The following is a 24,676-nucleotide window of genomic DNA, read 5'->3' on the forward strand; positions in this document are numbered from 1 at the left end:
TAGGCCTAGGTAATTCGTAAAGCGATCCAGGTAATTCTACCTCTACCAATAGAATATCTTTAATAATTGTGGCTTTAATTTCATTTTTCTTGGCCAGGAAGAAAATATTGTTTATGAAAATAATAGAAAGGAATAGGTCGTATTGTAAATTGAAGGGAGAATTTCACTGTGGGCGGGAAGATAGTTCGAGGAAATTCGTAAAATATTCCACTTAAGCCTACCCTAACCGGTAGAATACTGTGATAATAATCCAAGTTCGATTTTAGAGCGTTTATTTGTTCTTTGTTGCCTCTCCTAACAGATACTTCAATAATAATCCATGTTCGACTTTAGTGTGCTATGGTGTTAATTTGTTCTTTACCGACTCTCCCAACAGCCCGCTTCCCTGTCCCAGCTGCGGAGATGGACCTCGACGGAGGCCCTTGGGTCCCCGACCGTGTCGCTTGGGGCCCCGAGGATAGAGCGCCACCATCGGCCCATCACCATGCCCCCGACGGACCCCCAGCAAGGGCCGCAGACGACCAACGGCGGCGAGGGTCCCGCGGAGGAAGAGGACCTTCCGGACCACCGGCTGCCGTCGCCCGAGGAGCAGGTGAACGCGGTGGCAATGCGGTTCCAGCCCGAGATGGTGGCGGTGGACGTGACGGGTCGGGCCTTCGACCGGATGGCGCTGTTCCGACGCTCCCTGACGCACGTCAACTGTCCCGCGGAGGACGAGGGCAAGGTGCGGCGGAGGGCCAAGGGCGGAGGCAAGAGGGGCAGGCGGAGGAAAAGGAGGAACACCATCGCGGGCACCGGGGACAAGGAGCTGATCGAGGCGCTGGGTGCGGACGACGAGCCGTCAACGTCAGCCGCCGCCATGGCCTCCATGGACAACGATGGGTACGCACTTACTGTCTTAGCTTCCAGAATTGGAAATTCTGTCAATCTAGCTCGATTTATGTTAAACACTTTTACAAATCACAAAAAACAACAACACCTAAAATCTAAAAAAAAATGCAATCGAAGTTTTATCATTTCAACTGTATATATTATTAACGGATACTTTTATATTGAAAATAATTATAATGGATGAATATAATTTATATATTTTAATTTAATAAATCACAAAAAAATTTAAAATTACCATCAAAATAAAATAAAAATGTTCTCAAGCTTCCATTTCTCAAAGTTCTCTAATTCCAAGTCGGAACTTTAAAAGAAATAATACCTTTCTAAAATATCATACTAAGTGAAAGGGCATTAATTCCAAGGGCAAAAAGGGACTTCATATGATACTCCAATTCCCTTTCACAGAACCAACGGTCGCGCGGAAACACCTGATCTGCCGGACCCCGAAGCGACCAGCATCGGTATGTCCTCGTCTGCGTCTTCGGCTGCACCCTCCGGGGCCCTCGACAAGAAGTCCCACTTCGAAAATATCCGGCAGTGGACGAGGAGCAAACTCCGGGGCTCCATGGCGGCCGTCACCCGGGCGAGGAGCGCGGGACGAGACAGCCACCACGAAGATCCGGAGAACGTTTACGAAGTGGTACGGCGCAGGGAGCGAGCCTCTACCTCCCTCCCTATATCAACCCTCTCGGGCGCGATGAGCATGGCTGTGAAACTGAGGCAGGGCGCCGCCAGGAGGGCGGGCCTCTCCGGTTCTAGGTCCTCCAAAGGACCCGCCGACATCAACTCCTCCTCCGGTAACTGGAGCGGCAGTTCCAGCGCCAGGGCGTCTCTGGAGTCTGAAGAGACGACTTCCCACCAACAGCAACAACAACAGCAGCAACCCGCCCAGCCGATCAAGGTGCCTCCGCCGGCATCTTCCTTGTCCACTGCCCCACCTTCAACCACCACTTCGTGTTCAACAGCCGCCTCCTCGGCTTCCTCAACTGCTTCCTCTTCTGGTGGCTCGTCCGCCACCAACTCCCTGGGTAGGAGGGATTCCACTTCCACAGCCTCTGTGACCGGGCACCCTAGGAGGAGACACGACTCCAGGACGGGCCCGACTTCCACCTCCTCCTCCATTCCCAACTCTTCGTCCACCGCGAGGGCGATGTCGACGTCTTCCGAAGGGACGCTGACACCTGACTTAGTCACGATACCGTTCGCAGACGATGGGGAGACGAGTTCAGTGTACTCGTGCGACACAGAGGGCTACTACACGTCGTTCCACATGGACAGCGGGCTGAAGACATTGAGGGAAGAGGAGGCCGCGACGGTCGCGGCTTTCATCGCGAACGGCGGCCTGGGAGGCTGCGTGGGTATTGACGACGCTCCAGTGGAGACCACCAACAACAGCTCCTCGGCCATAGCGGAGAACGAGTACGAGCTCTTCGGAAAGGGTAGTACCAGCACGACGACAAGTTCAGCTGGAACGGTTTGCACAACTTTGATGGTAAGGGACAGGCCAGCCGTACCTCCCAGGCAGAGCTCGCTGGATACGGAGCAGAGGCAACACCCTTGCAGGTCCGTGAGTTCCTTCGATTTAGACACCACCACGACCATCACCAAAGCGGTGGTTCACGCTATCCCCAACGACGACAACGAAGACGTCGACAGTGGTCACAACACCACCTCGTCTTCTTCAGCTTCCTCGTCCCCCACATCCTCCCCGGTGGAACCGAACCCGGGAGAGACGGACATTAAGGAAAACTCGCGTAACCAGACTGAAATAACGAAAACTAATACCGTGAGAAAAAACGGGCAAAAGTGGGGAACTGGTTGGAACGAATGCGACTACGAATTTTCAGAATCCGACCTCGAAGGAGTCGAAAGGATTGAGAGGATCAGAGTAAAGACCACGATCAACTCGAGCAGGATACCTTCCATGTGCGTCATCACTCCACCGCAGAGTGACGACGAAGGTGGAAGTTGCAAAACGACCGCTCCTGCCCCGGTTTACAACACTCTCCCCAGATCTCCTTCCAAGAAAAACAAGGGTTTTGAACTGGAGTCCAATAGCTTAACCGAATCTGCTGCAGTCAAATCCGGTGGAAGCTTGGATAACTTATCCAGGGTCGTAGTCTCATCCATAACCGGTTCCTCCAAACTCCAAGTGATAAATGTCAGCTCTACAGGGTATGCCACGGTGAAGACAGTCGAGGGTTCTGACGAGAAGAGCTCTATTAACAAAAATAGCACAGAAAACGCTAATAACAATAATTCTCGAAGTAATTTCAAAGATAGCAGTCCATCTGCACAATCCACTGAAGCTTCAAAATCTCCGGCGACGCTGCAAGCGCACCAGAAAGGACCTCTCACTAAACCATTTAAAATAATGGGGATGGTGAAAGGTGTTCTTTCCTCTGCAGCTGAAGCTGTTAAATCTCACGCTGCCGGAAAGCCTGGAGGAGTGGACGACACAATTACCCACAGGCCCAATCCGGTTGATTTTGACCGTGATGGTGAATATGTAACTATTGCCGAAGTTGAGAAATCTAGGGGATATCCAATTCCTCCAGTGACCTCTGCCAAAACTTTCCCAGCATTCAGGGAGATGGAATATGTGGTGCTGAATGAACTCACAACCAATCCTACAGCACAGCATCAACCCAATCTACAGAGCACGGCATCCTCTCCTGCCAGTTCACTGGAAAGGAACAGGAGGAGACAGGGTGCTCGGGTGACATTGGACTCTGAGGGTAAAGTGGTGTACTCCTCCGATAGTTTGACAAGGAGGTGGAAGAACGGCAAAGCTCCTACATCCACATTCGAGCCTGGCCCTCATGTTAAGTGCACAAGTCCCACGCCTGCATCCCCTCTGCCAAACCGTGTCCCCAAGACCAACATTCGTCCCGTCAACTCCACCGCCTCGTACAACATCCCACCCTCAAAGCCACCTGCTGCTCCTCAAGCATCCCCAGTGACATCGCCGACTCGTCTTGGGCGTCGTCTGATCATCCGGCCTGGGAACCAGCAACAGTCTCCGATTGTGGAGGCAGTGGCACCCAAGGCTGCAGTCACCGCACTACCAGGCCCTGTGTCGCCAAAACTCCCCCACCAGGGGGCATATGTGAACATGCAGACAAGACGGGAGCAGATGGCTGGTGGAGGTTCGCCATCTGTGGCAAGATCGCCGAAAGCAGGTAAGAGCCCAATTCCATCGAGGGCCATGGTTGATTACAACCTCATCGACCCCTGTCGGGAGCTGTGTAAGCTCACTCGTAACGAGAGCTACAGGTTGGCCAACTATTCGCCTCTCTCAATATCCAAGTTTGGGGAGAAGGAAAGCATGGTTGTTGGTGACAGAAGTAATGGGGTGAAGGTTGGGGAAAAGGATGGGATAACAAATGGTGGCCAAGGAGTGGGGACTGGCTACGACGGAACCAAGATAGGTGTCAATACAAATGTAAAAAGCCGTAAATTTTATGAAGCACGTGTTAAAGTCGACCCTGATCTACTGGTAAGGACTGATCATGGGTATCCTAATTTTGGTAGTGAAACAAATAAAGGTAAAAGTGTCACGGATAGTAAGGCATTGGTGCCCAAGGACACTGAACGTGCAAGAGTACTTGACACGGGTAATGACACAGAAATATGGTAGTGATTGGAAACACCTTAACAAATGGATCAAATACCTGTATAAATCAACAGTAAACCTATTCTGCAAATACCTGTTCGTCTGTCTTTAGTATTGCTGTATTGTTGGAGTAGAACCTGAAGGAAGTGTTGTATGTTTGTGGATAGTGCAAGCATTACCTTCACTTATAGTCTTGTGATACTAATAGAAACACTGTATAGGTTTGTGTTTGTGAGTTCCTTTTGTGTGTATGCTAAATGTGAGTCTGTAAATAATTGCTTCATTTTATGCATTTTTTAGTTTACTTAGAGCTATCTGCACCATTAATGACATTTGCACATTCCCAACAATTATTTTGAGCATTTATAGTTGTTGAGTATGATATATTTGGTTTGAAAATTTTATTTTTGTTATGTCCTTAATTATTTCCTTGAATGAATAGCACTTAAACAAGTTGTAAGTGATTTATACTCATTGCTTGGCTTCATATATTCTTACCATTATTGAATGGACTTGAAATGTCATTTGAGAGTAGGTACTGATTTGTGGTGCACATTGATTTTGTATTATGTTGTATATATTGAGTGTTTGGATGTTTCTAATGCACATACTTTGGTCCTGGGGCATGAACTATAGCTGTGGACAGTGTCTGGTTTCACTGTTTGCTTCTCTTTCTTTAACTGATAACATCTTCCATTGTCACTCGGTGAATTCCTGCTATTAATGACCTCATGCTTTTTTTGGTTGAATGCGAAAAGGGTCTATGTTACATATTGGCATGCCTTGATATTTATAGCAAATATCTGGGAGGATCAGACAGAACTCCTTTTCAGGATAATACCTGGCTGAAGATATTTATTATTTATGTAAGCATACAACACTTGTGTAATAATTGAGCCCCCAATTCTGTCTTATCCATTTATACTTGTCTTGCCTTTTATGCTGAGAGGTGCTCATTCCAAGGACACCTACCAATTCATCCATGAATTTTTCGCCCTTTCATAGATTTGCCTTAAGAATCTTAGAAAATTTACCTCTCTTTCACATGCCCTATTTCACATCCCAAAATTTAAATAGAATTTAAAAGAGGGAATACAACAACTCTCATAAGTTTAGCCTCTCATAAGTTAAACCTTTCAATACCTATGTTCTTTAATGATTTATATGTTTTGGACAGTGGTTGTGCTAGAATGAGGAGTGGAATGATGACTAACAACTCCATATCTAACAGCTATCTATTGTCAATGAAATATGTTCCTCCTTTTTCATCATCTCACTGCCATTCTTGTTAATGAAGTTAATTGCTTGGTTTGGGTAAAAAACTAAAAACAAACATCATCATATTGTTCGTCAGTCATTTCAAGTAGGTATCTATCGATATATATTGTAAATATTATTCTTATGTTAGGCATGGAATTGGATCTCTTTAATTGTTTACACCATACACAATAGAATAGCCATCAACGCAGTGAAACAAGTCAAATTATTCAATCAGCAGAATTTGAGTTTAATCAGGAAATTTTAGTACATATAAGTAGGTACATACTCATGTTTACTCATTTGAAGGGGCTATTATAATGAGTTTATATATTATGGGTATATTTGGTTGGGGGGTGGAAACATTTTTTAATAAAAGCATCAAATATCAGTCATTTAAACCATTGATAAAGAGATAAGTGTATTTCCTAGAGATAACTGTTTCACCTAGGCAAACTCTTCATTCTCTAAGTTTATCTACTATATCTTACTGTCTTTATAATTCAAATACAATGAAAATTAGCTTGAGCTTGATAAAATTAGTTTTTCCTTGGTACCTAATAATCTTTGAGATTCCATAAGAAGAAATTGCTATCCTACCTTTCCTCATGATAATTGCATTGTTATAATAATGGTAGCACGATCATTCTTTATGCAGTTACAAGTGAAAAATATGATCGATCCATCTTCATCATTTACATTATGTACCTGGCTTATGTGACTAAAACAGCAATGTGCACATTATCTCTTCTCTCATTCAACCAGTAACCCACTGCTTGTTCATTACATAATAATATAATCTCTAATTTCAAGCATAAGTGATTAATGCACTGAACAAAGTCATCATTCAAGTGTGTATAGCATTTGACCTCAGCTGTGTGCCATATATGTAGTATCAATTTTACTAGTCATTTTTAATCTTATATTTCAACTCATGAAACTATGAGGGCCAAGCTTTGAAAAGAGAAAAATATGTGTAGTATGCTATGAATATAGGAACTATGAATTTTAATCCACAATTTTACTAAATAAGGTTCTACTAACCTTCTGAGTTAATGGAAATAATATCCACATACATTTTAGAATGAGGCAGCCGTATGTCCTTACTCTTTTTATGAATTAAAGCATTGCTAATTGTCACAACTATGAACATATTAATCATAAGAGATTGAGTGAGCTGCACTGCGACTGTATTAAATTTGTAAAGAGAGTTTCTTAACTCCGAGGTGCACAAAAAAGTCTTTTAGTTAATGATTGCAAAATGAAATGATTTACATATCGAATACAGTTTTTTTGTATTATTTCTTGTTCATCGATTAGAATTTTATTATTTTTGTAAAGACTTGTTTGATATAAAATTATTTGTGGGAAAATTATTTTCCTTTGTTTTATTTACTTCTGGAATCATGGATTTTTATTTTTTTATTGCATGCCCTCTTCCAAAACACCATCAATGAAGATGATCTGCATTGATTACACTTTATATTTGATTGCACTCAAATTAAACATTGAACTTTCTCTTCACAGAGTCCTAGAATTTTTGTCATGGTGGTGCACAGCCTCAAAAAAAAAAGACACCCCAAGATCAACTGGAATGATCCTAATCAGTTGTAAACAAATATTAATTACTTGCCTGCTTATGGTGCTTGTTTGAACATGACGACACAACTGAGTTCACCAAAATTATAAATAGCTTGATTTGGAATTGCAGTAGTGTTCCTAATTATCTACATTAGTTGTTGTTTTCCTTAGTTAATGATTTCACTTTAGAATAGTATACTAGTGCATACTTCCAGATATGTTCTTTCCTTTTAGTGCTTTGGGTTTTTCCATTCAGCAGAAACTGTTTATTTACATTCACACGTGAACAAACACTGACTACACATTGCATCCGATTCTTCGTAACTCTACTCTAAACAATGTGGAGAAATAGTTTCTGTATCCTCTTGTAAATACACACTCATGACACACATATCAAGGTACAATGGCTTTAACATGTGGGATCACAGGTCCAGGTACTGCCTTATTCAGAGGTGACTAGGAGTACTTTGTTGGAGAACGGGCTGGGCTCTATCTTTAAAGATTTGGGAAAAATGTGTCTTCCCATTGTTCAAGGTATGTTGCTAATGAATCAAGGTACTTTAACCACTCTTTTGTGTATTCTTAATCAGCAAATAAATGAATGGCTGAATGTCAAAAGGAGAAAGCTAGGCATTTCAACTTTCTTGTCAAGGCTTATGTGATTTGCTCTCGCTAAAACAAAATACTCTCCAGATATTTCTCTTCAAGCCATGGGCAAGTTTAGAGTTTTATATTGAGGGGGGGCAGCCATCCTGCTGGGGCATTAGGGGATATGGAGCACCACCACTGAAACACAGGATATTCCATAGTCCCTAAGCGTTCCTGGAAAATTTTTTAAATTCACCTCAGAAAACAACATTTAAGTTCTATCTAAGACTGCAATTTATTTCAAATTTTGATGTTTTTGTTTTCAATTTACTTGAATTTACAGTTTTCATGATTTTATTGGACAAATTACCATTTAAGTTAGAGGGGTGGTAAGGCTCCCCCTGGACAGCTAAAACTTAGCCCATTCGTCAAACTTTCATTTCTGTCTGAGTAATACAAATGTTAAAAAATGTTTTACAAGTTCTGATTATAAAAGGGCTAAAATTTATGAACATGGGAGGAAAAAGAATTTAAAGAAGTTTTTGCCTCCATTGTTGGCAGGTGAGAAAATACATATATAAATATGTATGTAAATAGAAATTTAAAAAAAAGTTTCCTTTACAATGGCACCTGGGCAGTTTAAGGTCGATGTTTTTGGGGGACTGGTATATAGCTTTTGCCACAGTGCCTTGGTGGCATGCAATACCTCTCAGCGATAATGTGTCTGAGGTCTGATATGCTGGACAATTGGCTTTTAGATAGTCTTAAATCATTTTTAAACATTGTCAATTAAGCTGGTGAAATTATGATCTTCATTGAAGAGCCACCATAAAGATGAGCTATCTTATCAATTGTTCAGGAAATTATGGGGGGGGGGGGGGGCAGCCACTCCCCCACGGGCAAATGAAAGTCATACATGCTTGAATTTTCTTCATTTTTCTTCATCAGGATTTGGCCCTAGAACAGTGTGCAATGAGAAAGTAATATGTACTGATTTTCTTTCAAACTCATAGTGGCAGCACAAACTTTGCCGAGATACTTTTTCCCCCATACCACATCCTTTATTCCTAGACCTCATTAGAAGTGAGGACAAGGCTGTTGCCAGAGAAATTTTTAGAGTGGGGTTCATTCATGAGTTTGTGGGAAGTGTACCTTTGTAGGAGTTGCACTTATAATCGCATCCCTAAAATAACAGTGTTATATATTATAGCTAAGAATGATTTCAAATATGATCAAGTGCCAGAGAAGTCAAATCACTCGGTGGATTCTATTCAATTCTTTGTTTCATATTATTCTCACATTGAGCACATATATGTGGGCTTCTCAGGTATGGCAATAGTAACCTACATTACTCCCAAAAGAGTATTCTTTAACTTTTTTTATACAGCATAGCTGATTTTGACATTCAGCCTTCAGTTGCTGCCATTTGGCTTTCTTTCTTGGTTATTATTTTAATCATTTGGATATTTCAATAATTTGGCTTTAATATTTTAATGAGTGGCTGAATATCACTAAAATGGTTAATTTATTAACAGATATTAGAAAATACTGGTGTATATAAAGTTCCATTAACAGTATATGTCCAGTTTTCATTAAATCCCAGTGGCTTGGAATCATAATTACTTGGTGTTTAAAATCCTCACCTTCAGGTGAAGGTAGTTACCCATTTTGTGCTTTACCATTTAAATGTCTTAACTTGATTAATTAACTGTGCTTTGCAATTTTCTACTTAGGGTTATCTCTTAATATATGACTCATCTACATCATTTAATAAAAAAGCCACTTAAGCTTATCATTTTATTAGAAAATTTAAGTCAAAGTTTCCTTCTCATTGCCTACATTCATCATTCATTTGCTTGCTAAGAGCATTGCAAATGTTCACAATTCCGAGTAGAATTCATTCAAATTGATTAGTTTGTAACTAATTCCTCTGCTGTGCTCAGCTTTTAGCATCTTAGTAGACTTTTATAAAAAAATATTCTTTGGCAGCTTACTAACAGCTTACCTCATATTTCAGGAGGAAGTTGGCTTCAGCCAGCTCATATGCATCCAATGCAGAAGCAGTTATCACCTCATCCCTCACAGCAACACTGGCTAAACAATCAAATGGCCCCTCTGGCCTCAATGAACCATTTATCACCCACCTCATCATTAAATCGTGCGGTTTTGAACCCATCATCATTCCAACCTAAAGCATATTGGACCTTACCAACCCGACGAAGCCATTACAATGACCACAACTTGACTCCAAGGAGTTCCACTCCTAATCCGAATGATAATTCCAAAGCCAATTGCTTTAATCACAACCCATTGCAGCCATCTGTCACCAAAACTAATGCCTTATCTCATCAGTTCTTTAACAAATCGCCTTCCATCTCTAATAACAATCCAGCCTCACCACCTCGGGATAATGGAGCACAACATCAGGCGACTGACCTTTACTGTTTCAAATCTCTGAGCCCGAGCAATAACCCAAGCCAGAGGTGGCTCATAGATTCAAATCATAACGTAATGCACACTGCCGCACCTACTTCATCAACGCCCACTTCAAAAACTGCGAGTAGCCTTCCTCGCCACTTTGACGGCATGTCGCCCATCAGAGCCTCAAGTCCGATAAGCAGTGATATGGGCAAAATCAACGAAACTGTCCGACCCACTTTGAGCACATTCTTGGCCCACAATGGATCGAGAGCCGTCAATAAGAGCCCCGTGCCAAAGGGAGATAAGGCAAAGGAACTCGAGCAAATGCCTCTCTTTGCCACCAAGTCCACGATGCCCACGGATGAATTCTTTGCCCTCATCCACCGCTCAAAGAAAAAGATGAACATCCGTACTGATCTGGATAGCCCGGTTCGCAGTGGCTCACCCGGTTCCCACTCTAGCCTCTCTCCTGGCAGCTCTGAATCGTCTCTCAATGCCGTAGCCCCATCTACAGTCTCGGGAAGCAGGCACAGCTGGTCTCCACCAGACGCCAAGCCCTCGAGCCCACCAAGCACCAACAACAACAACAACAACAGCAACTGGCGCTCCACTGCAGGGACGAGGCTGAGCTGGGCTGGCAACGGCAGCTCCTCCACACCCCCGACATCTCGCACAGACTTCAAGCGCTTACTCCTCCAGCAGAGGCACGGTGGGGGTAACAGGGTATCCGCCGCGGAGAGACTGAAGGTGGGAAAATTTGGAGGGTCCGTCGGGAATACTCCGAGCACCGGAACACCCTCGCCCGTCCCCATGAATGGCAGTCCGAGGTGCCTGAGTCTTTTGCCCATAAACCCTGCGGGGACTCCGAGGAATCGAATCGGTGCCTCTCGACGCTTTGCCTCGCCGAGAACGGACGTGCTGTCATCACCGATTCCCGAGGATAAAGACGGGGAGGAAGTTGATCAAAGAAGTGGATCCAAGAAAAACACCACTCCCACTCATTTACAAAATGGGAATGCTCACTCATCTCCCGTCAAAACTACGCCTCACAATAAAATCCAGGAAAATTCATTCACTCCCACAAATAAAGGCAGTGGTGCTCAGGTCAATGGGATCGCAAAGTCTCCAGAGCTGTCCTCACCTTCAGCGATTCTTGGAAAATCCATCGGGTTTTCCTCAAACAAACTGTCAGATCAGAATAGCAAATTCTTGAACAATCACGTGACCAAAACCATCTTGCACACCCCATCTCCGACACTGGGTGCATTACTCAGTAAGCAGAGGAGGCAAATCAGTCCGGATAGCTCCCTAGGCCCTAAGGTGAAATCTATCCTGGAGGCTATTCAAGTGTCTAAAGCAAAGTCTCCCTCCAAGTTGGCTTTGGAGACAGCTTTGTGAAAGAAGGAGTCCCCCAATTCATATTTTGCATTTTCTCGGTTCTAAAAAGATTCAACCAATGAGTTGAACCTTTTCAAGAGCGAAAGAGGAAATGCTGATGTGGATGGGGCTACACTTTTATGTTCCTGCAGACATGTTTAAAAAGTTAATTGGAGGAGAAGTTATCCTTAAATATGACTGATTTAAATTATTTGCATAATTATTTATATGAAGTGGTTCATATTATATTATTTTATGATAGTGCTTTTCTTAATTTATTACCTGATGGATCCAAAGCTTGTGAAGCTTTTGTGAGAATTTCATTCTTTGGTACTTGAGTGGCTGAGATTTATATTTTAAGTAATTCATCCATTGATTGAAGATTAAAACGCCTCTGTAAATTAAAATCACTGGGTTGAATTAAATATGTATTTGATGTATGTAAAGCTGACGAAGAGAGATTAGTCATATAGATTACTCAACAAGCAAAAGTGCCTGAATTTTGTGTGTAAATTATGAGTTGAATGAGTGAATTTATTGAGCTGTATGTACAAATTAGTTATCGAATTAGTGTTAGGCCTATAAAGTCTTTTGTGTTAATGGTTGCTCACCTTCATTTGTTCTCACTGAAGGTAAATGAATGCGAAAGCAGTTTTTTAAATACAAATCTCAGCATAGGTCTTCAATGGCATTTTTCCAGCATGTAGCATTTATAGAGAGAGATTCTAAGGAGAATGCTGAGTAGGTTTCTACCTTTTGTAATTTATACTGGTTTCTAAAAAAATACCCTCTCTGGATTTCCACTCTTTTCTTTTCTTTAAAAGGAATGGATGTGGTGTGAATTTATGTGTTGAAAATGAATGATACATGGTGCTAGTAGGTTATTGAACGAAGTTCAGAACACAAGATATATGGAATTAGTCACTATGTCAAACATTCCTCTTGTGCTTCTTACATTGGCTATAGAAGGAAGAGCAGACATTAGTGAAATCTAACTTATGCAGCTATTTATGAAAGTCTCGACTGAAGAGAAATGGTAAAGATAAAATGATGAGCATTCTTTCAACAAATATTATTACATGAATAGGTTTCATACAAAGAGCACATGCAAAGTTACTTTTAAAATGATAGTTATTCATGCTGAGTGTTCAACATTATGACATATCTCTTGCTTAAACTTTTTTAAGACTGCCTGATTTGTTGCAAAGTAGTACCTACTAAAATGCTATGCAAGTTGTGTAGATATAAGCAGTTGGGTTACTGCGTGAATCGTCAACTCTACAATCAGGCAAAACAAACTTGTTATAGATTCTATGAATCTGTAAATAAGGTTGGGAAGTAGTTTCAGATATTTACATCTTCTATATTCCCGTAGTGTTAGAATGCTATTTGATAAAAAACTTGTTAAGTGATTAAACTATTTAGTTGGAATTTCTTTTAATAAAGAGGAAAGGAAAAGGAATTGTTTATTTTTTATTTTAAATTCAACTGTAACCTATGAACCACTGTACTGCCATTAATTTCCTAACAATCTGCTCGGAAATCAATCATGTAGGCATAAAACTCTTTGACCATTTCAAAAAATGACAGGTATGTCTTCAGCACTTTTGTTCCAGAGCTGAGTCTCCCTTCTTAGGTGCATACTGAGGTGGGACCTGCTGGTTGATCATGGTTATAGTACTTCATTTTGCATAGTATGACCCACCAGTGGGTCTCATCTTGCTTCATCTTCTACGCACTGCTTAGAGGTTACGCCGTACTAGGAGGCATCCCGCCGATGGGAGCTGGTGAAGGGGAAGTGGAGGAATATGGGGCAGTAACTGCCTGGGCCAATTCAGTGGCGGCTGGTGGTTATATATCCAGGGTGTGCATTAGAGAAGATGTACGATGATGAAAAAGAGCATGAAGTTCAAATGAATGCTGCTAAATGGCACTGAATGCATTGACGGACTAGGATCCTGAGTGTAGGTAGTGTAGGTGGCAGCTACACCACTACACTACCTGTGAGTTTACTCACCTAATATGTGTGTGTGCACTTGCGTCGTTTTGAGTCTGCTCCCAGCACCCATTTGAACATGGCATGCCTTACCCCCACTTACCTTTTCCCACCTGAGCACCCACAATCAATTGCATAGACCGAATAAGCGGCCGGCGTGATGCCACGGGATCGCACACTTGTTGAACGGTGAATTCACCAAGGAGATAGCAGTAGCGTTTGGAGCTTCACATCTCTGTGTGGTCAGGATTTTTATCTTTCTCTTTGCAAAGGAATACATAGTTTTCTTTTATAATGCATTCATCTTTGGGTGTGCAGTCGCTAACATGCGTATATGTACGCGCCACCACTGGGCCAATTGCAGCAAGGGACCTCACTGGATGCCATTAATTCAGGCCCCTCCCCTTGCAGTATAACAATCGCAATAGTGCCATCTGATGTCCAGTTTCAAAAAGGTGAAACTAAAAACAATAAAAGTGCAAGGAGCTTGGTGGGGCCGATACAGTAAATGCGCCTTGACAAAGCAATGAAGTCGATAACTTACTCATAAATACCAAATGCTTAAATCCTTAAATCATTTAAATCACTTTAAATGGCTGTCACCATAGTATAATTTTATTCTTGTCTCCGTATATTAAATAAAGAAGGAGGAAATGGTAAAAGGATTCATGGATGAGCCAGGAATGTTAGCAGAAAATAATCCTGACGAAAGTGAATGCAATGTTGTGGTGATCATAGCAATACTTCGCTTTATGGTTTATAATAACTAATGACTAAAATTCAAGTATTGGTGTAAATATACAAAAATATGTGCATAAATGTCATTTATCGTGTAATGACTGTCACTTCTCATGAATGTGGAAAGTGCCCACTGCCAGGAGTCAAAACTGCTAATTTCTCGGCCATCTCAACCTGGACATTGGCTTGAGGTCGATAACAGAACAGAGACACCTAGGAGTGTCACCCAAATGGTTCCCATCTATCATCCATTTGTATCAACTTTAATTGTCAAATTGCACTCTGGAGTGGCATTTGGCTTGAGGGGTATTTAACACGCATTGTATGCATTTCACACAAAATAGCAAGGATTTTCTTTCCCATCAATTATGATTTCTCGTGGTGCCAGCCAGTCTGGCAAGAATGTGACCCATTGGTGGGTCACACTCCTCCTTTGTGTTAAACGAGCTTCGTCTTGGGCGGCATGACGCAGTGGTAGATCACATTCAACTTCTGGATTTTTATGCAGATAGAACACCATTGGTTACTTCCTTACCACTACCATATGTAAGGTTTCACAGATATTATAAGGTAAGCTCTTATATTTTATAAGTATAAATATTTGTGAAAATTTTGAAGTTCATCTCAGCAAAATGGGCTAAATGGTTTGAACATGAACCTGTAGTTATGTTTATCAGTTATGTTTAGTTTTCAAGTTGGTCATTCATTTAATTCCAGTTACTCTTACATAAGTGGCAACAATTATTTTTTATCAGATTTTATCATTCAGTCATGCATCCACCATTCTTCCCTTTATCCCATCCAAACAGTATTTTCTTTCTCCATCTGCCCAGAACCCACACTTCCTAAATGGAGCATACCATTTTTTCCCCTCAACCACATAATTCTATCTTCTCATCATACTTTCCAAAATATTAATCTCTTCACGGGCCATGTTGACCACCTTGATCATCTGTCCTTTCTTCTTTCCAACTTACATTTTTTCATTCTTCCTTGATTCTTCCGCCTACTCTGGTGAAAATAATAATCAATGATGTACAGGATATAAAAAATGACAGCAAAACATTGATGAAAAGATTTTTTTTGATAATTTGTCCAATTTATGTTTCCAAGATAGCAGAGGAAGAGTACATTTACCCAAATTTCCATACAGAGCCATATAGAGGGATGATTATAAGTGGTCAATTTATTTGTTTACTTATTTGCCCAAAGACCTAGTGCATATGAATATACAAGATATATTAAGGCACGTTCTAGATACAAAGGTTTAACTGCCGTTATTAAGGTAATCGTCAACAGAGTAATACATATTGTTCAGTAATAGCCTTTTTAATTTACTCTTAAACAAATTGATGTTGTTCACATTTTTTATACATGTAGGTAGTTTGTTAAACATTTTGATGCCCATTTCCTTTGGGCCCATTTTAGCTACCTTAGTGCGTACAAAATTGTAATGCAAGTCACTTTGTGACCTAGTGGGGTAATTATGAAAAACACTATTCATGACGAAATTATTAAAGTTATTTTTTACATACATAATAGTAGACAAAATATACACACAAGGAATCGGTAGAATTTGCAATTCCTTGAAGATTGGTCTGCTGGGAGACCTATAACCTTTGTTAGCAATTATTCTCATTGCACGTTTCTGGAGACGAAAAATCCTTAAAGCGTGATGGCTAGAGATTATGATCCCAGAAGATTATGCTGTAAGTAACATGAGGGTAATATAAACTTAGCAATGCAGTCTTTCCCACTGTGGGGCTAGGCTGTCTCAGCAAGTAGCAGGTAGAATTTAATTTACTGCTGATGTAATTGATATGGTCGTCCCAAGTCATTTTATAATTCAGAGTTGTACCTAGAAATTTACATGTATTAACTTGCTCAATTGATTTACCTTCCAGTCTTACTAGCATGCTTTCCATTGGTTGGCCACTAGACTTAAAATGAATTAGTTTGCTTTTATTTGGGTTTACCATCAAGTAGTTGTCATGGGCCCAATTGCTAATCAAATTACAAACTAACTGAGCATCTTGGTTCAAAGATTGTTCAGAGTTAGTTGAAATGATAACAGTGGTATCATCCGCATACAGTACTGGTAAAATATTGTCCTTAACAGATATAGAAAGAGGTAAGTCGTTAACATATAATAAAAACAAAAGTGGCCCCACGGTTGAACCTTGTGGAACACCCACTCGTGAATTACATGCAGTAGATGCAATTGGCAACAATACTCATTTAGAGTAACATAACTTTGACAGTGAATGCAAATAATCTTTGGTTGCCTTTTTAAATGAGCTATTAAGTAGGAATGACATATATACCCTCATGAAAAGTGTTCAAGATAGAACCACAGCATTATTTTCATTTCAGGCCAACCGTGTTGATATCTTCTTCTCCGTTCAATTACCTTTTCTATCCTATTTTGAACCCATATCTTAATTGATTTTCAAAATTGGCTACAATCTTTAAAATCTATGTTGAGGAAATACATAATGCTAAAATGATCCAAATAACATTGAAAACTGAAACAAGAGATTTCATGTTTCTGTTTAAAAAAAACACCAATCCAAAAAATTTTCGTGTCTTGTGGACGGGAAAAATATCTCATGCTTGGGAGGAGGATACCCCTAACCCCTATTGTTGCACCCTTGGATCATATAAAATAGAAAATAAAAGTTTCTCTATGGCATTGTCTTGTATAATGTGGGGGAATTTCACTTTACATCTCCATATAAAATTTTGTGCAGTGCTCAAAATCAGGGCTAGGGATGGAGGTGCACATGATTTCGTAAATCAGGCAGTGTCCAATATAACATGAACCACAGCCTTTGATATCTGAGTGGGGATCTTGCCCCCTAACAATCATGCTTGAGGGGGTCGAGCCCCTTCTACCTACCCATTTTTGTGACCCTGTCCAAAATAAGTCACTGCAGATGTTACTCTGTTATCAGTTGTATTTAATTCTGTTGACTAACAATTCAAATGATGATTTTTCTTGAACTCAGGCTGTCTTTAAAGAATTCACTCATACCTAAAAAGCAGTGGCGTAACTATAAGGAATGCTATTCGGGAGGGGGGGATGGGAGAGCTTGGGGGGATGACCCCCCCTGGCGACCAGGAAATTTTTTTGAGAAATTGCATGCCTGGAAATACATTTTACATCATTTTGGCACTTAAAATTTAACATTAAGCAGATGAAGTTATTACGTGTCAAATCTAGACAATAATTTTAAATATGTATTTTCTTTATTTCTCTGAGGCCTCAGGGGAGGATCTATCCCCTTATCCCTACCAAAGTTACGCCACTGCTACAAAGCAAAGCTGTAATAAGTAGAAGGGTTCTTTGAGTGAGTCCCATGAATTGGAACCCCAAGAATAGAAAATTTGGGAGTGAATTATCACAAAAGAAAAGTAAGCCCATCTACAATGGGGTAGAGATATGGAATAGTTTCAATGAGACCATTACACACAGATAAAGAAAATGAAAAACTGATTAGTAAGAGGATAAAATTAAGAAGCCATGACATAGATAGGAAGTAATAAAAGGTTTGCTACGCAATCAACATTAATGTAGGAACCGTAATATTAGATTATTATTAAAGCATTCTTCCAACAGGTGGAAAGTCACAGTGGAAAGGCCATTCTTATGACCCCTTGGGCTGTAATTTTCAATGACTTCTGGTAGGGCCATCCATGTCACAGGTAGAGTTACCCATAAGTCGAAGAGTAAGAACCAGACAAAAGGTAGTCCACATGATGTTGTCACTTAACAAACACTGTTGAAACAGAAGTTGGAATTAAATCCAACCAATTGTGTCTTCCCTGAAAAAATGGAGAAAAACCAAATGAGCCTCAGAAACTTATGGAACGGGAGCTGTCCGCAAAGGGTGGGTGTTGTTCATGGCAGTGAGGTCAGGAGGTCCTCGAGGTCATAGACATGCAAAATCCTCGTAAAGACTTATCATCAATAACAGCAGCGATCAAGAAAGGAGACAAGAAGAAGGAGAAGGCAGCAATAAATGGAGGGACTTGGAATGTGATGGCAAAGATGAAGGCAGGGAAGCTAGAAAACATCAAATGGGAAATGGAGAGAGGGAAAATATACATCTTGAAACCAGGGGAGCAGATAGGAATTAAGTTTAGGGGGGTTTTAGGTGCAACTAATACTGGGAGGTTAAGGGGCATGGAACACCCGCCAGGGTAAGCGAGAGGTGCGGGGGCCCTTCCCCCAGCAAAAAAATTTAAGATAAATGCTTCAAAATGGTGAATTTTATGGCTTTGTGAGGGATATTTCATTAACTTTTAAACTAGTCTAAAGGTAATATTTACCCTTTTACTGCCAGCCTATTTCAGGTGGGATGTACGAAGACTGCCAAGGCTATTTTCCAGAATTTGCAACATTTCATATTTTAAAAATTTCAGCTACTAAATTTTATTTAATACGTCTAGATTTTTTCTAAATTCTTAAGATATATTTATATCTTCTAACCATAGATATAATATGGGGGTTTACTTAAATTACAGTCGTTCAAAAGGCCACAATCATGAAAAAGTGAAATAAGTTGGGCCGATAAATCGGCCCCTGGCAGTTTTCGCTCAACCAGCGAGGGCCGATATATCGGCCCGTTGGCAGTAAAAGGGTTAATACAATTTAGTAAAGTAGATCATACTTAAAAAATTCTCTGAGCTCTGGGGGGGGGGGGGGGTTATCCTCCAAAACCCCCCTTGCTGTGCCACTGTTGGAGACTATGTGAAGTAAGGTGGAGGGATAGTGGGGATTACTGGAGTGAAAGTTATAGGGTTATGTATAGTGGTGAGGAGGAAAGTTAATGAGGGTTAGCTCTTGTACTAATCAGGAAGCTCCATAAGAGAGTGATAATGTTATATCAGGTTTGCAATAGGATTCTGGTGGTAGAAATCAGGACACTACCCACCAACCTTGTGGTGATTCAATTTTACATGCCCAAAGGCAATTATAGGAAGGAGGGAATAAATGAGGTGTATGGAAAGCCCAAGGAAATAATCAGGAGAATTCCTGATAAGAAAAAAATAGTGGTGATGGGGAACTGGAACACCTCAGTCAGATAAAGGAGGGATGGAAACAAAATAGGAGAATTTGGATTAGGAATGTAAAATGACTGGGGAGAGGGAGCATTAGAATTTTGTGACGGAACCAAGTATTCATCACAAAAATGTGGTTCAATTATTATAAAGGATGGTGGTATGCATGGAAGAGTCTAGGGAATATGATTAGAGATACCAGATGAACCAGTGGTGCAGCGAGGGAGGGATAAAAACCCCCCCCAGAGCTCAGAGAAATTTTTAAGTTAAATCCATTTTACTGAATTGGTTTGATATTACTAATAAAATAGTGTAATGTTTAATAAATTATCCCTCAGAAAGCCGCAAAACTCACCATTTTGAACAATTTATCTTAAAATTCCACAATTTATTAATCTCGCACCTACCACTTATCCTGGTGGGTATTCCATACCCCCACACACCCCGGTATTGGTTGCACCTAAACCCCCCCCCCTCCCGACCCTTAATTCCTGGCTGTGCCCCTGAGATGAACAACATCATGGTAAAACAGAGGTACATACATGTAGGCAGTAGTGGATCCAGGATAGGGACAAGGGAGGGACTAAGTATGGGGTAAACTCCCGGAAGTATTGTGGGTCCGAACAAAAATTACCATTCAATCCAACGTAAATTGGATGTCCAAGGGGGGGGGCATATTCCCCCCCCCCCCCCCCATAGACCCGCCACTGCATGTAGGAATAGTATGAAAAACTTGTGCGACTTCCCTGCAGTGGATATGGATTTGGATCACCTCTCAGTTCTCATGAAATGAAATTTAAGATTCAAAAGATTGAGGAAAATCAGAATGGTGAGGAAGTGGAAAATAGAAATCTGAAGGGTATAATGAGGAGAGAATACCAGGAACTAGTGAAGAATAGTATTGAGTAGATTAGAAATTGGCAGACTATAGAAGAAGGATTAGATTAAAACAGGAATAGTTAAATAAGTCAACTGGCTACGTTGACAGTAGATGGATAAAAGTTGTGGCTAACAGAGGAAATGATAAAAAAGATGAGGAAGAGAAGGGTGTGGAAGAATGTGGACATAGAGCTGGGCAAAGGAATGGATAGGGAAACACACAATCGACTACAGAGTGAAACCAAGATGGAGGCTTGGTGTAGAAGACAGTGAGAGGAAAAGGAAAAATTTCAGAAGGAAGGCTAGGCACACTGTACACCAAGATAAAGTTGCTATCAGGCAGCATAGAGTGCAAGCCATGTCAAATATTAAGACAAAAGATGGAAGGATGCTAAGCAATCCAAGCCCAGATAACACGGCATTTGTATTACATCTGTATTACATCAATAATACACAAAAAATACGTGCCCAAATACATATGTATAAGATGGAATACGATCGTATTACATCGGTATATTTCACGTAGAAGTGGTTCAAAAGTCCCTATGGATGTATGTATTCGTGCGTATTACAAATTGGAAATCTGAATACCCATTCATGAATTGTACATATGTATGCAATGGAATACAATCGTATTACGTCTGTATATTTCACGTAAAAGTGGCTCAAAAGTCCCTCAGGATGTATGTATACATGCGTATTACAAATTGGAAATCTGAATATCCTTACATGTAATATACATATGTATCTGCAGGCCCTCGTACACGAATTATACATATTGATTTTCTGATCCCACATCCACTTAATATCGATATGGATCAAACGGATGAATAAGGAAACCAGAACATACAGATAATAAAACATTTATTCAAAGAGAAAAATAAAATTATACACACAAATAACAAGTGTGGCCATGAATATTGTTAACAAGCATTAAGGGCCAGCAAACAGTAGGTGAAACTTAGTTAAAACAAATGGCACAAAGATAAATCAAGTACAAACAATGGTTTGAATTGGAAAATAGAAAAAAATGTTAGCACGGAACAAGCGTTGTAACCCATAGCACAAAAAGAAACCTGAATTCAGGAAACCAACTCTGCACAATTAGCCACTTTCTGAAAGGAGAAAAAAAGAAGTCAAGTTTAAAAGTCATGCAAAAATATATCTTTTTGTAAGATCTGAATAGGAGCTCAAGGCCTTTCAATTTTATTTTTTTTTCAATTCATATAGGCGGTCAGTATTCTGTGAAGTCTGTAATTTTAGTACTAATTCTGTATTCTGAATGCAAATGAAAGTTTGGCTTCTCTGCTAGATTCCAGACATAAGTTTTAAATATTTTCATTTACCAATTATGTCGAGGTCCCAGCTAGCACAGATTTGACCTTGTCCTTTGAGAAATCATATATTTTGGGGAAATGCTTTCATTTTACAAAATTAATAGCCTTTCTCTTAAGAATAATGAGAAATATGAGAAAAGATCATATGAATACTTTTAAATATAAATTAACTAGGAAAACGTGAATCCATTGGTATGCTTATTTAGTACATGATACTAATATATTAGTACCATGATTTAGTAGCGGATGACTCACACAGAAAAAATATAAACTTGTGATATCAAATTTTCAATCAAATAAATTTCATACATAATAGATAATTTCAGGCTTAACTTTAAGAAACCTCTCCATTATGGTTAAAAAAAATTTTCCCTCAAAGCTTACCTCGGTATTAACAATTCCACCTGGTCTTCTGGCTTTCCTTCGTCGTTTTTTTCCGTAATCCATTCTCCTCTTGTCCAGGCCAAGCTATTTACATCGTCGCCTGCTGGGTATGCGCGAAAGAGCATGAAAAGAAAATTAAAATTAATTAATTTGGCCCGTACGCACCTTTATATAATGACAAACTTTCGCATGAAAATTACGTATTTATCTTGTGTCAATAATAATGACGAAATGCACCTTGATTGACTGCATTTCATGATGAAAGAAATATTACATTTTGCTTTAAGGGAACCGATATTACACGACCAATACTTCTTGTTCGTTAAATAATTAGAAGTAGAGGGCAAAACCGCTCGGAACCTCGAGGAATCTATTAGCATAGAGTAAGTATATACTTACTCTATGCTATTAGTGACAAGGCTACGCTGATAAGTATACGGTCAAAGATGTTATGACTAAAGCATAGGATAACTAGGAATGCAAGAACTACAATACAGTAGGTTGTGGTAATAAACAGCGATAAAACAACTTACACGTGAACGAAAACATTCCTTTAAACAATTTTTTCTGCTCTTAATTAAGAGAAGAAAAAATGTAACTTCAGCCGCGAAGCACGGAATTAGGTACTATACGACGCATAATCTATTAATTTATACGTACAAGATTGACATTACTATGTTTTACCATTTAACTTCAATGGACACCAGTCTCCTCGATACATAACTCAACAAAAAAGGAAAACAATAGCCAAACATAAACAAAATAATTACCTCTATTGGCGCAATGTGTTGACCACATTGCGCCAATAGTTGTATCCAAATATACTCAAATAACATAATTAATGTAGTCTATGTAGGCGTACAATACAATAAAAGATAAATCATACCTTACCTTAATAATCCAGTGACAGGAAACTGCTGGAGCTGGCTTGCACGAATCGCAATAACGTGTGGGATTGAAGCACATTTCCAGCAAAACATAGCTTGGCTTCGGGTTGAGCACACCATCCACACGCACCGGTTATTGAGGATTAAAACACTATGTAAATTCTTCCAATAAGTATAATAATACAAACAAATATAAAATTAACTATACATCAGTAGCTAGTTAATTACGGATTTCCTTTTGCTTATTAGCGTAGATGCCTAAGTTCCTCCAACAGCACGTTCTCGTAGTCTCGAACGAAATGCCGAGGTTTACTGTCAACGAGATTATAACTGTATCACTCCCACTCACTTCCCTAGCGACAGTGAGCCGCGGAAGTGAGAATTTAATTTTTTGTCTAAACAGTTACATTAAAATATTGTTTAAAAAATCAAACTTCGCTTTTACTTTTGATCTGTGCAAGTACTATGTTTTGTATTTTTCATGTAATGTGAACCATTTTTCCATGTGTATATTTCGCGGATAGAAACTGAATTTTACATATGTAATACGTCTGTATTTCGCGTGCATTTACAAATTAACATAAATAGCCGCCATCTTTACTACCCTTGCTCACATCGACTAGTATATGATTTATTTTTAAGCTTTCTGGGTATAAATTCGAATGGATGAATGATCATTAAAATAGGGAAATCTGGCGTTTGCTGTGAACATATTATTTCTGGAAAAAATGTTTATGAACATTTCGCAAGACGCCACGGAAATCTACCTCCCAAGTATTACAGGAAATATACATAATGTATATTATGTGTATTTTTGACCACATTTATGTATGTATTTCCTCTGTATTCATACATATGTAAAAGTGGTACGTGTTACACGATAAATACATTTGTATTTTTGTGTATTTTTGACCACATTTACATAAGTATCCAAATTTCAAAAATACACAAAAAATACAAATGTATTTATCGTGTAACATGTGCCACTTTTACATATGTATGAATACAAAGGAAATACATTCAATAATACATATGTACTACAGATGTACATATGTATTACGTAATACATAACAAAAATATATATGTATGTGACCCATGAAAATACAATATATATACATATGTATATCCAAATGTGTGTTGTTGGGGAGGTTAAGAGCAGATGGAAGGAGTATGAAAAGGATCTGTGAGATGGTAGGAATAGGCTGGAAAGATTGAACACAGAGGAGGGAAGTGCAGTGAAGGAGGCAAGGGCATACCCAGCATCATAATTAGGGGGGCAAGCCAAGTTGTGACATTTCAGCATGGAAAAGTGAATGAAGCTAACATTTTAAGAAAATTATAACAGCGCTTTATTAGTTTATGAGATTATTTCCTTGAAAAAATAGTTTTATTTTAGTTACATATCTTATACTAATACATATCATTTTTCATGGGTTTAAAGAAAATTTGTTGAATAATTTCGTTTCAATTCAGTACTGATTTTTGCTTACAGGCTAATGGTAATTTTGCTTCTGGGGGGGTCAGCTGCCCCTCGCTGGTCACGCCCATGAAAGGAGGATAATCTTGGACTGGGTATTGAGATGTGGAAATTGTGAGAGCATGTGATATGAAGGCTAGGAAAACAGTGGGGATAGAAAATATTCCATCTGAGCTGATAAAG

At 39.8% G+C, this 24,676-nt stretch overlaps 1 protein-coding gene across 1 annotated transcript in view; it reads left to right on the forward strand.

Annotated features, from left to right (window-relative positions):
* The window catches only part of LOC124160720 (mucin-5AC), a 594,376-nt gene extending 581,183 nt beyond the window's left edge, over window positions 1-13,193 (forward strand). The window contains exons 3-5 of the mRNA XM_046536706.1: window positions 377-882; window positions 1,297-4,073; window positions 9,951-13,193. Coding sequence (XP_046392662.1) covers window positions 377-882; window positions 1,297-4,073; window positions 9,951-11,752 — 5,085 coding nt within the window. The 3' untranslated portion in view covers window positions 11,753-13,193. The remainder of the gene's footprint in view (window positions 1-376; window positions 883-1,296; window positions 4,074-9,950) is intronic.
* Window positions 13,194-24,676: the final 11,483 nt, after the last annotated feature.

This window comes from Ischnura elegans, chromosome 6 (genome assembly GCF_921293095.1).
Source record: "Ischnura elegans chromosome 6, ioIscEleg1.1, whole genome shotgun sequence".
NCBI classification, from domain to species: domain Eukaryota; kingdom Metazoa; phylum Arthropoda; class Insecta; order Odonata; family Coenagrionidae; genus Ischnura; species Ischnura elegans.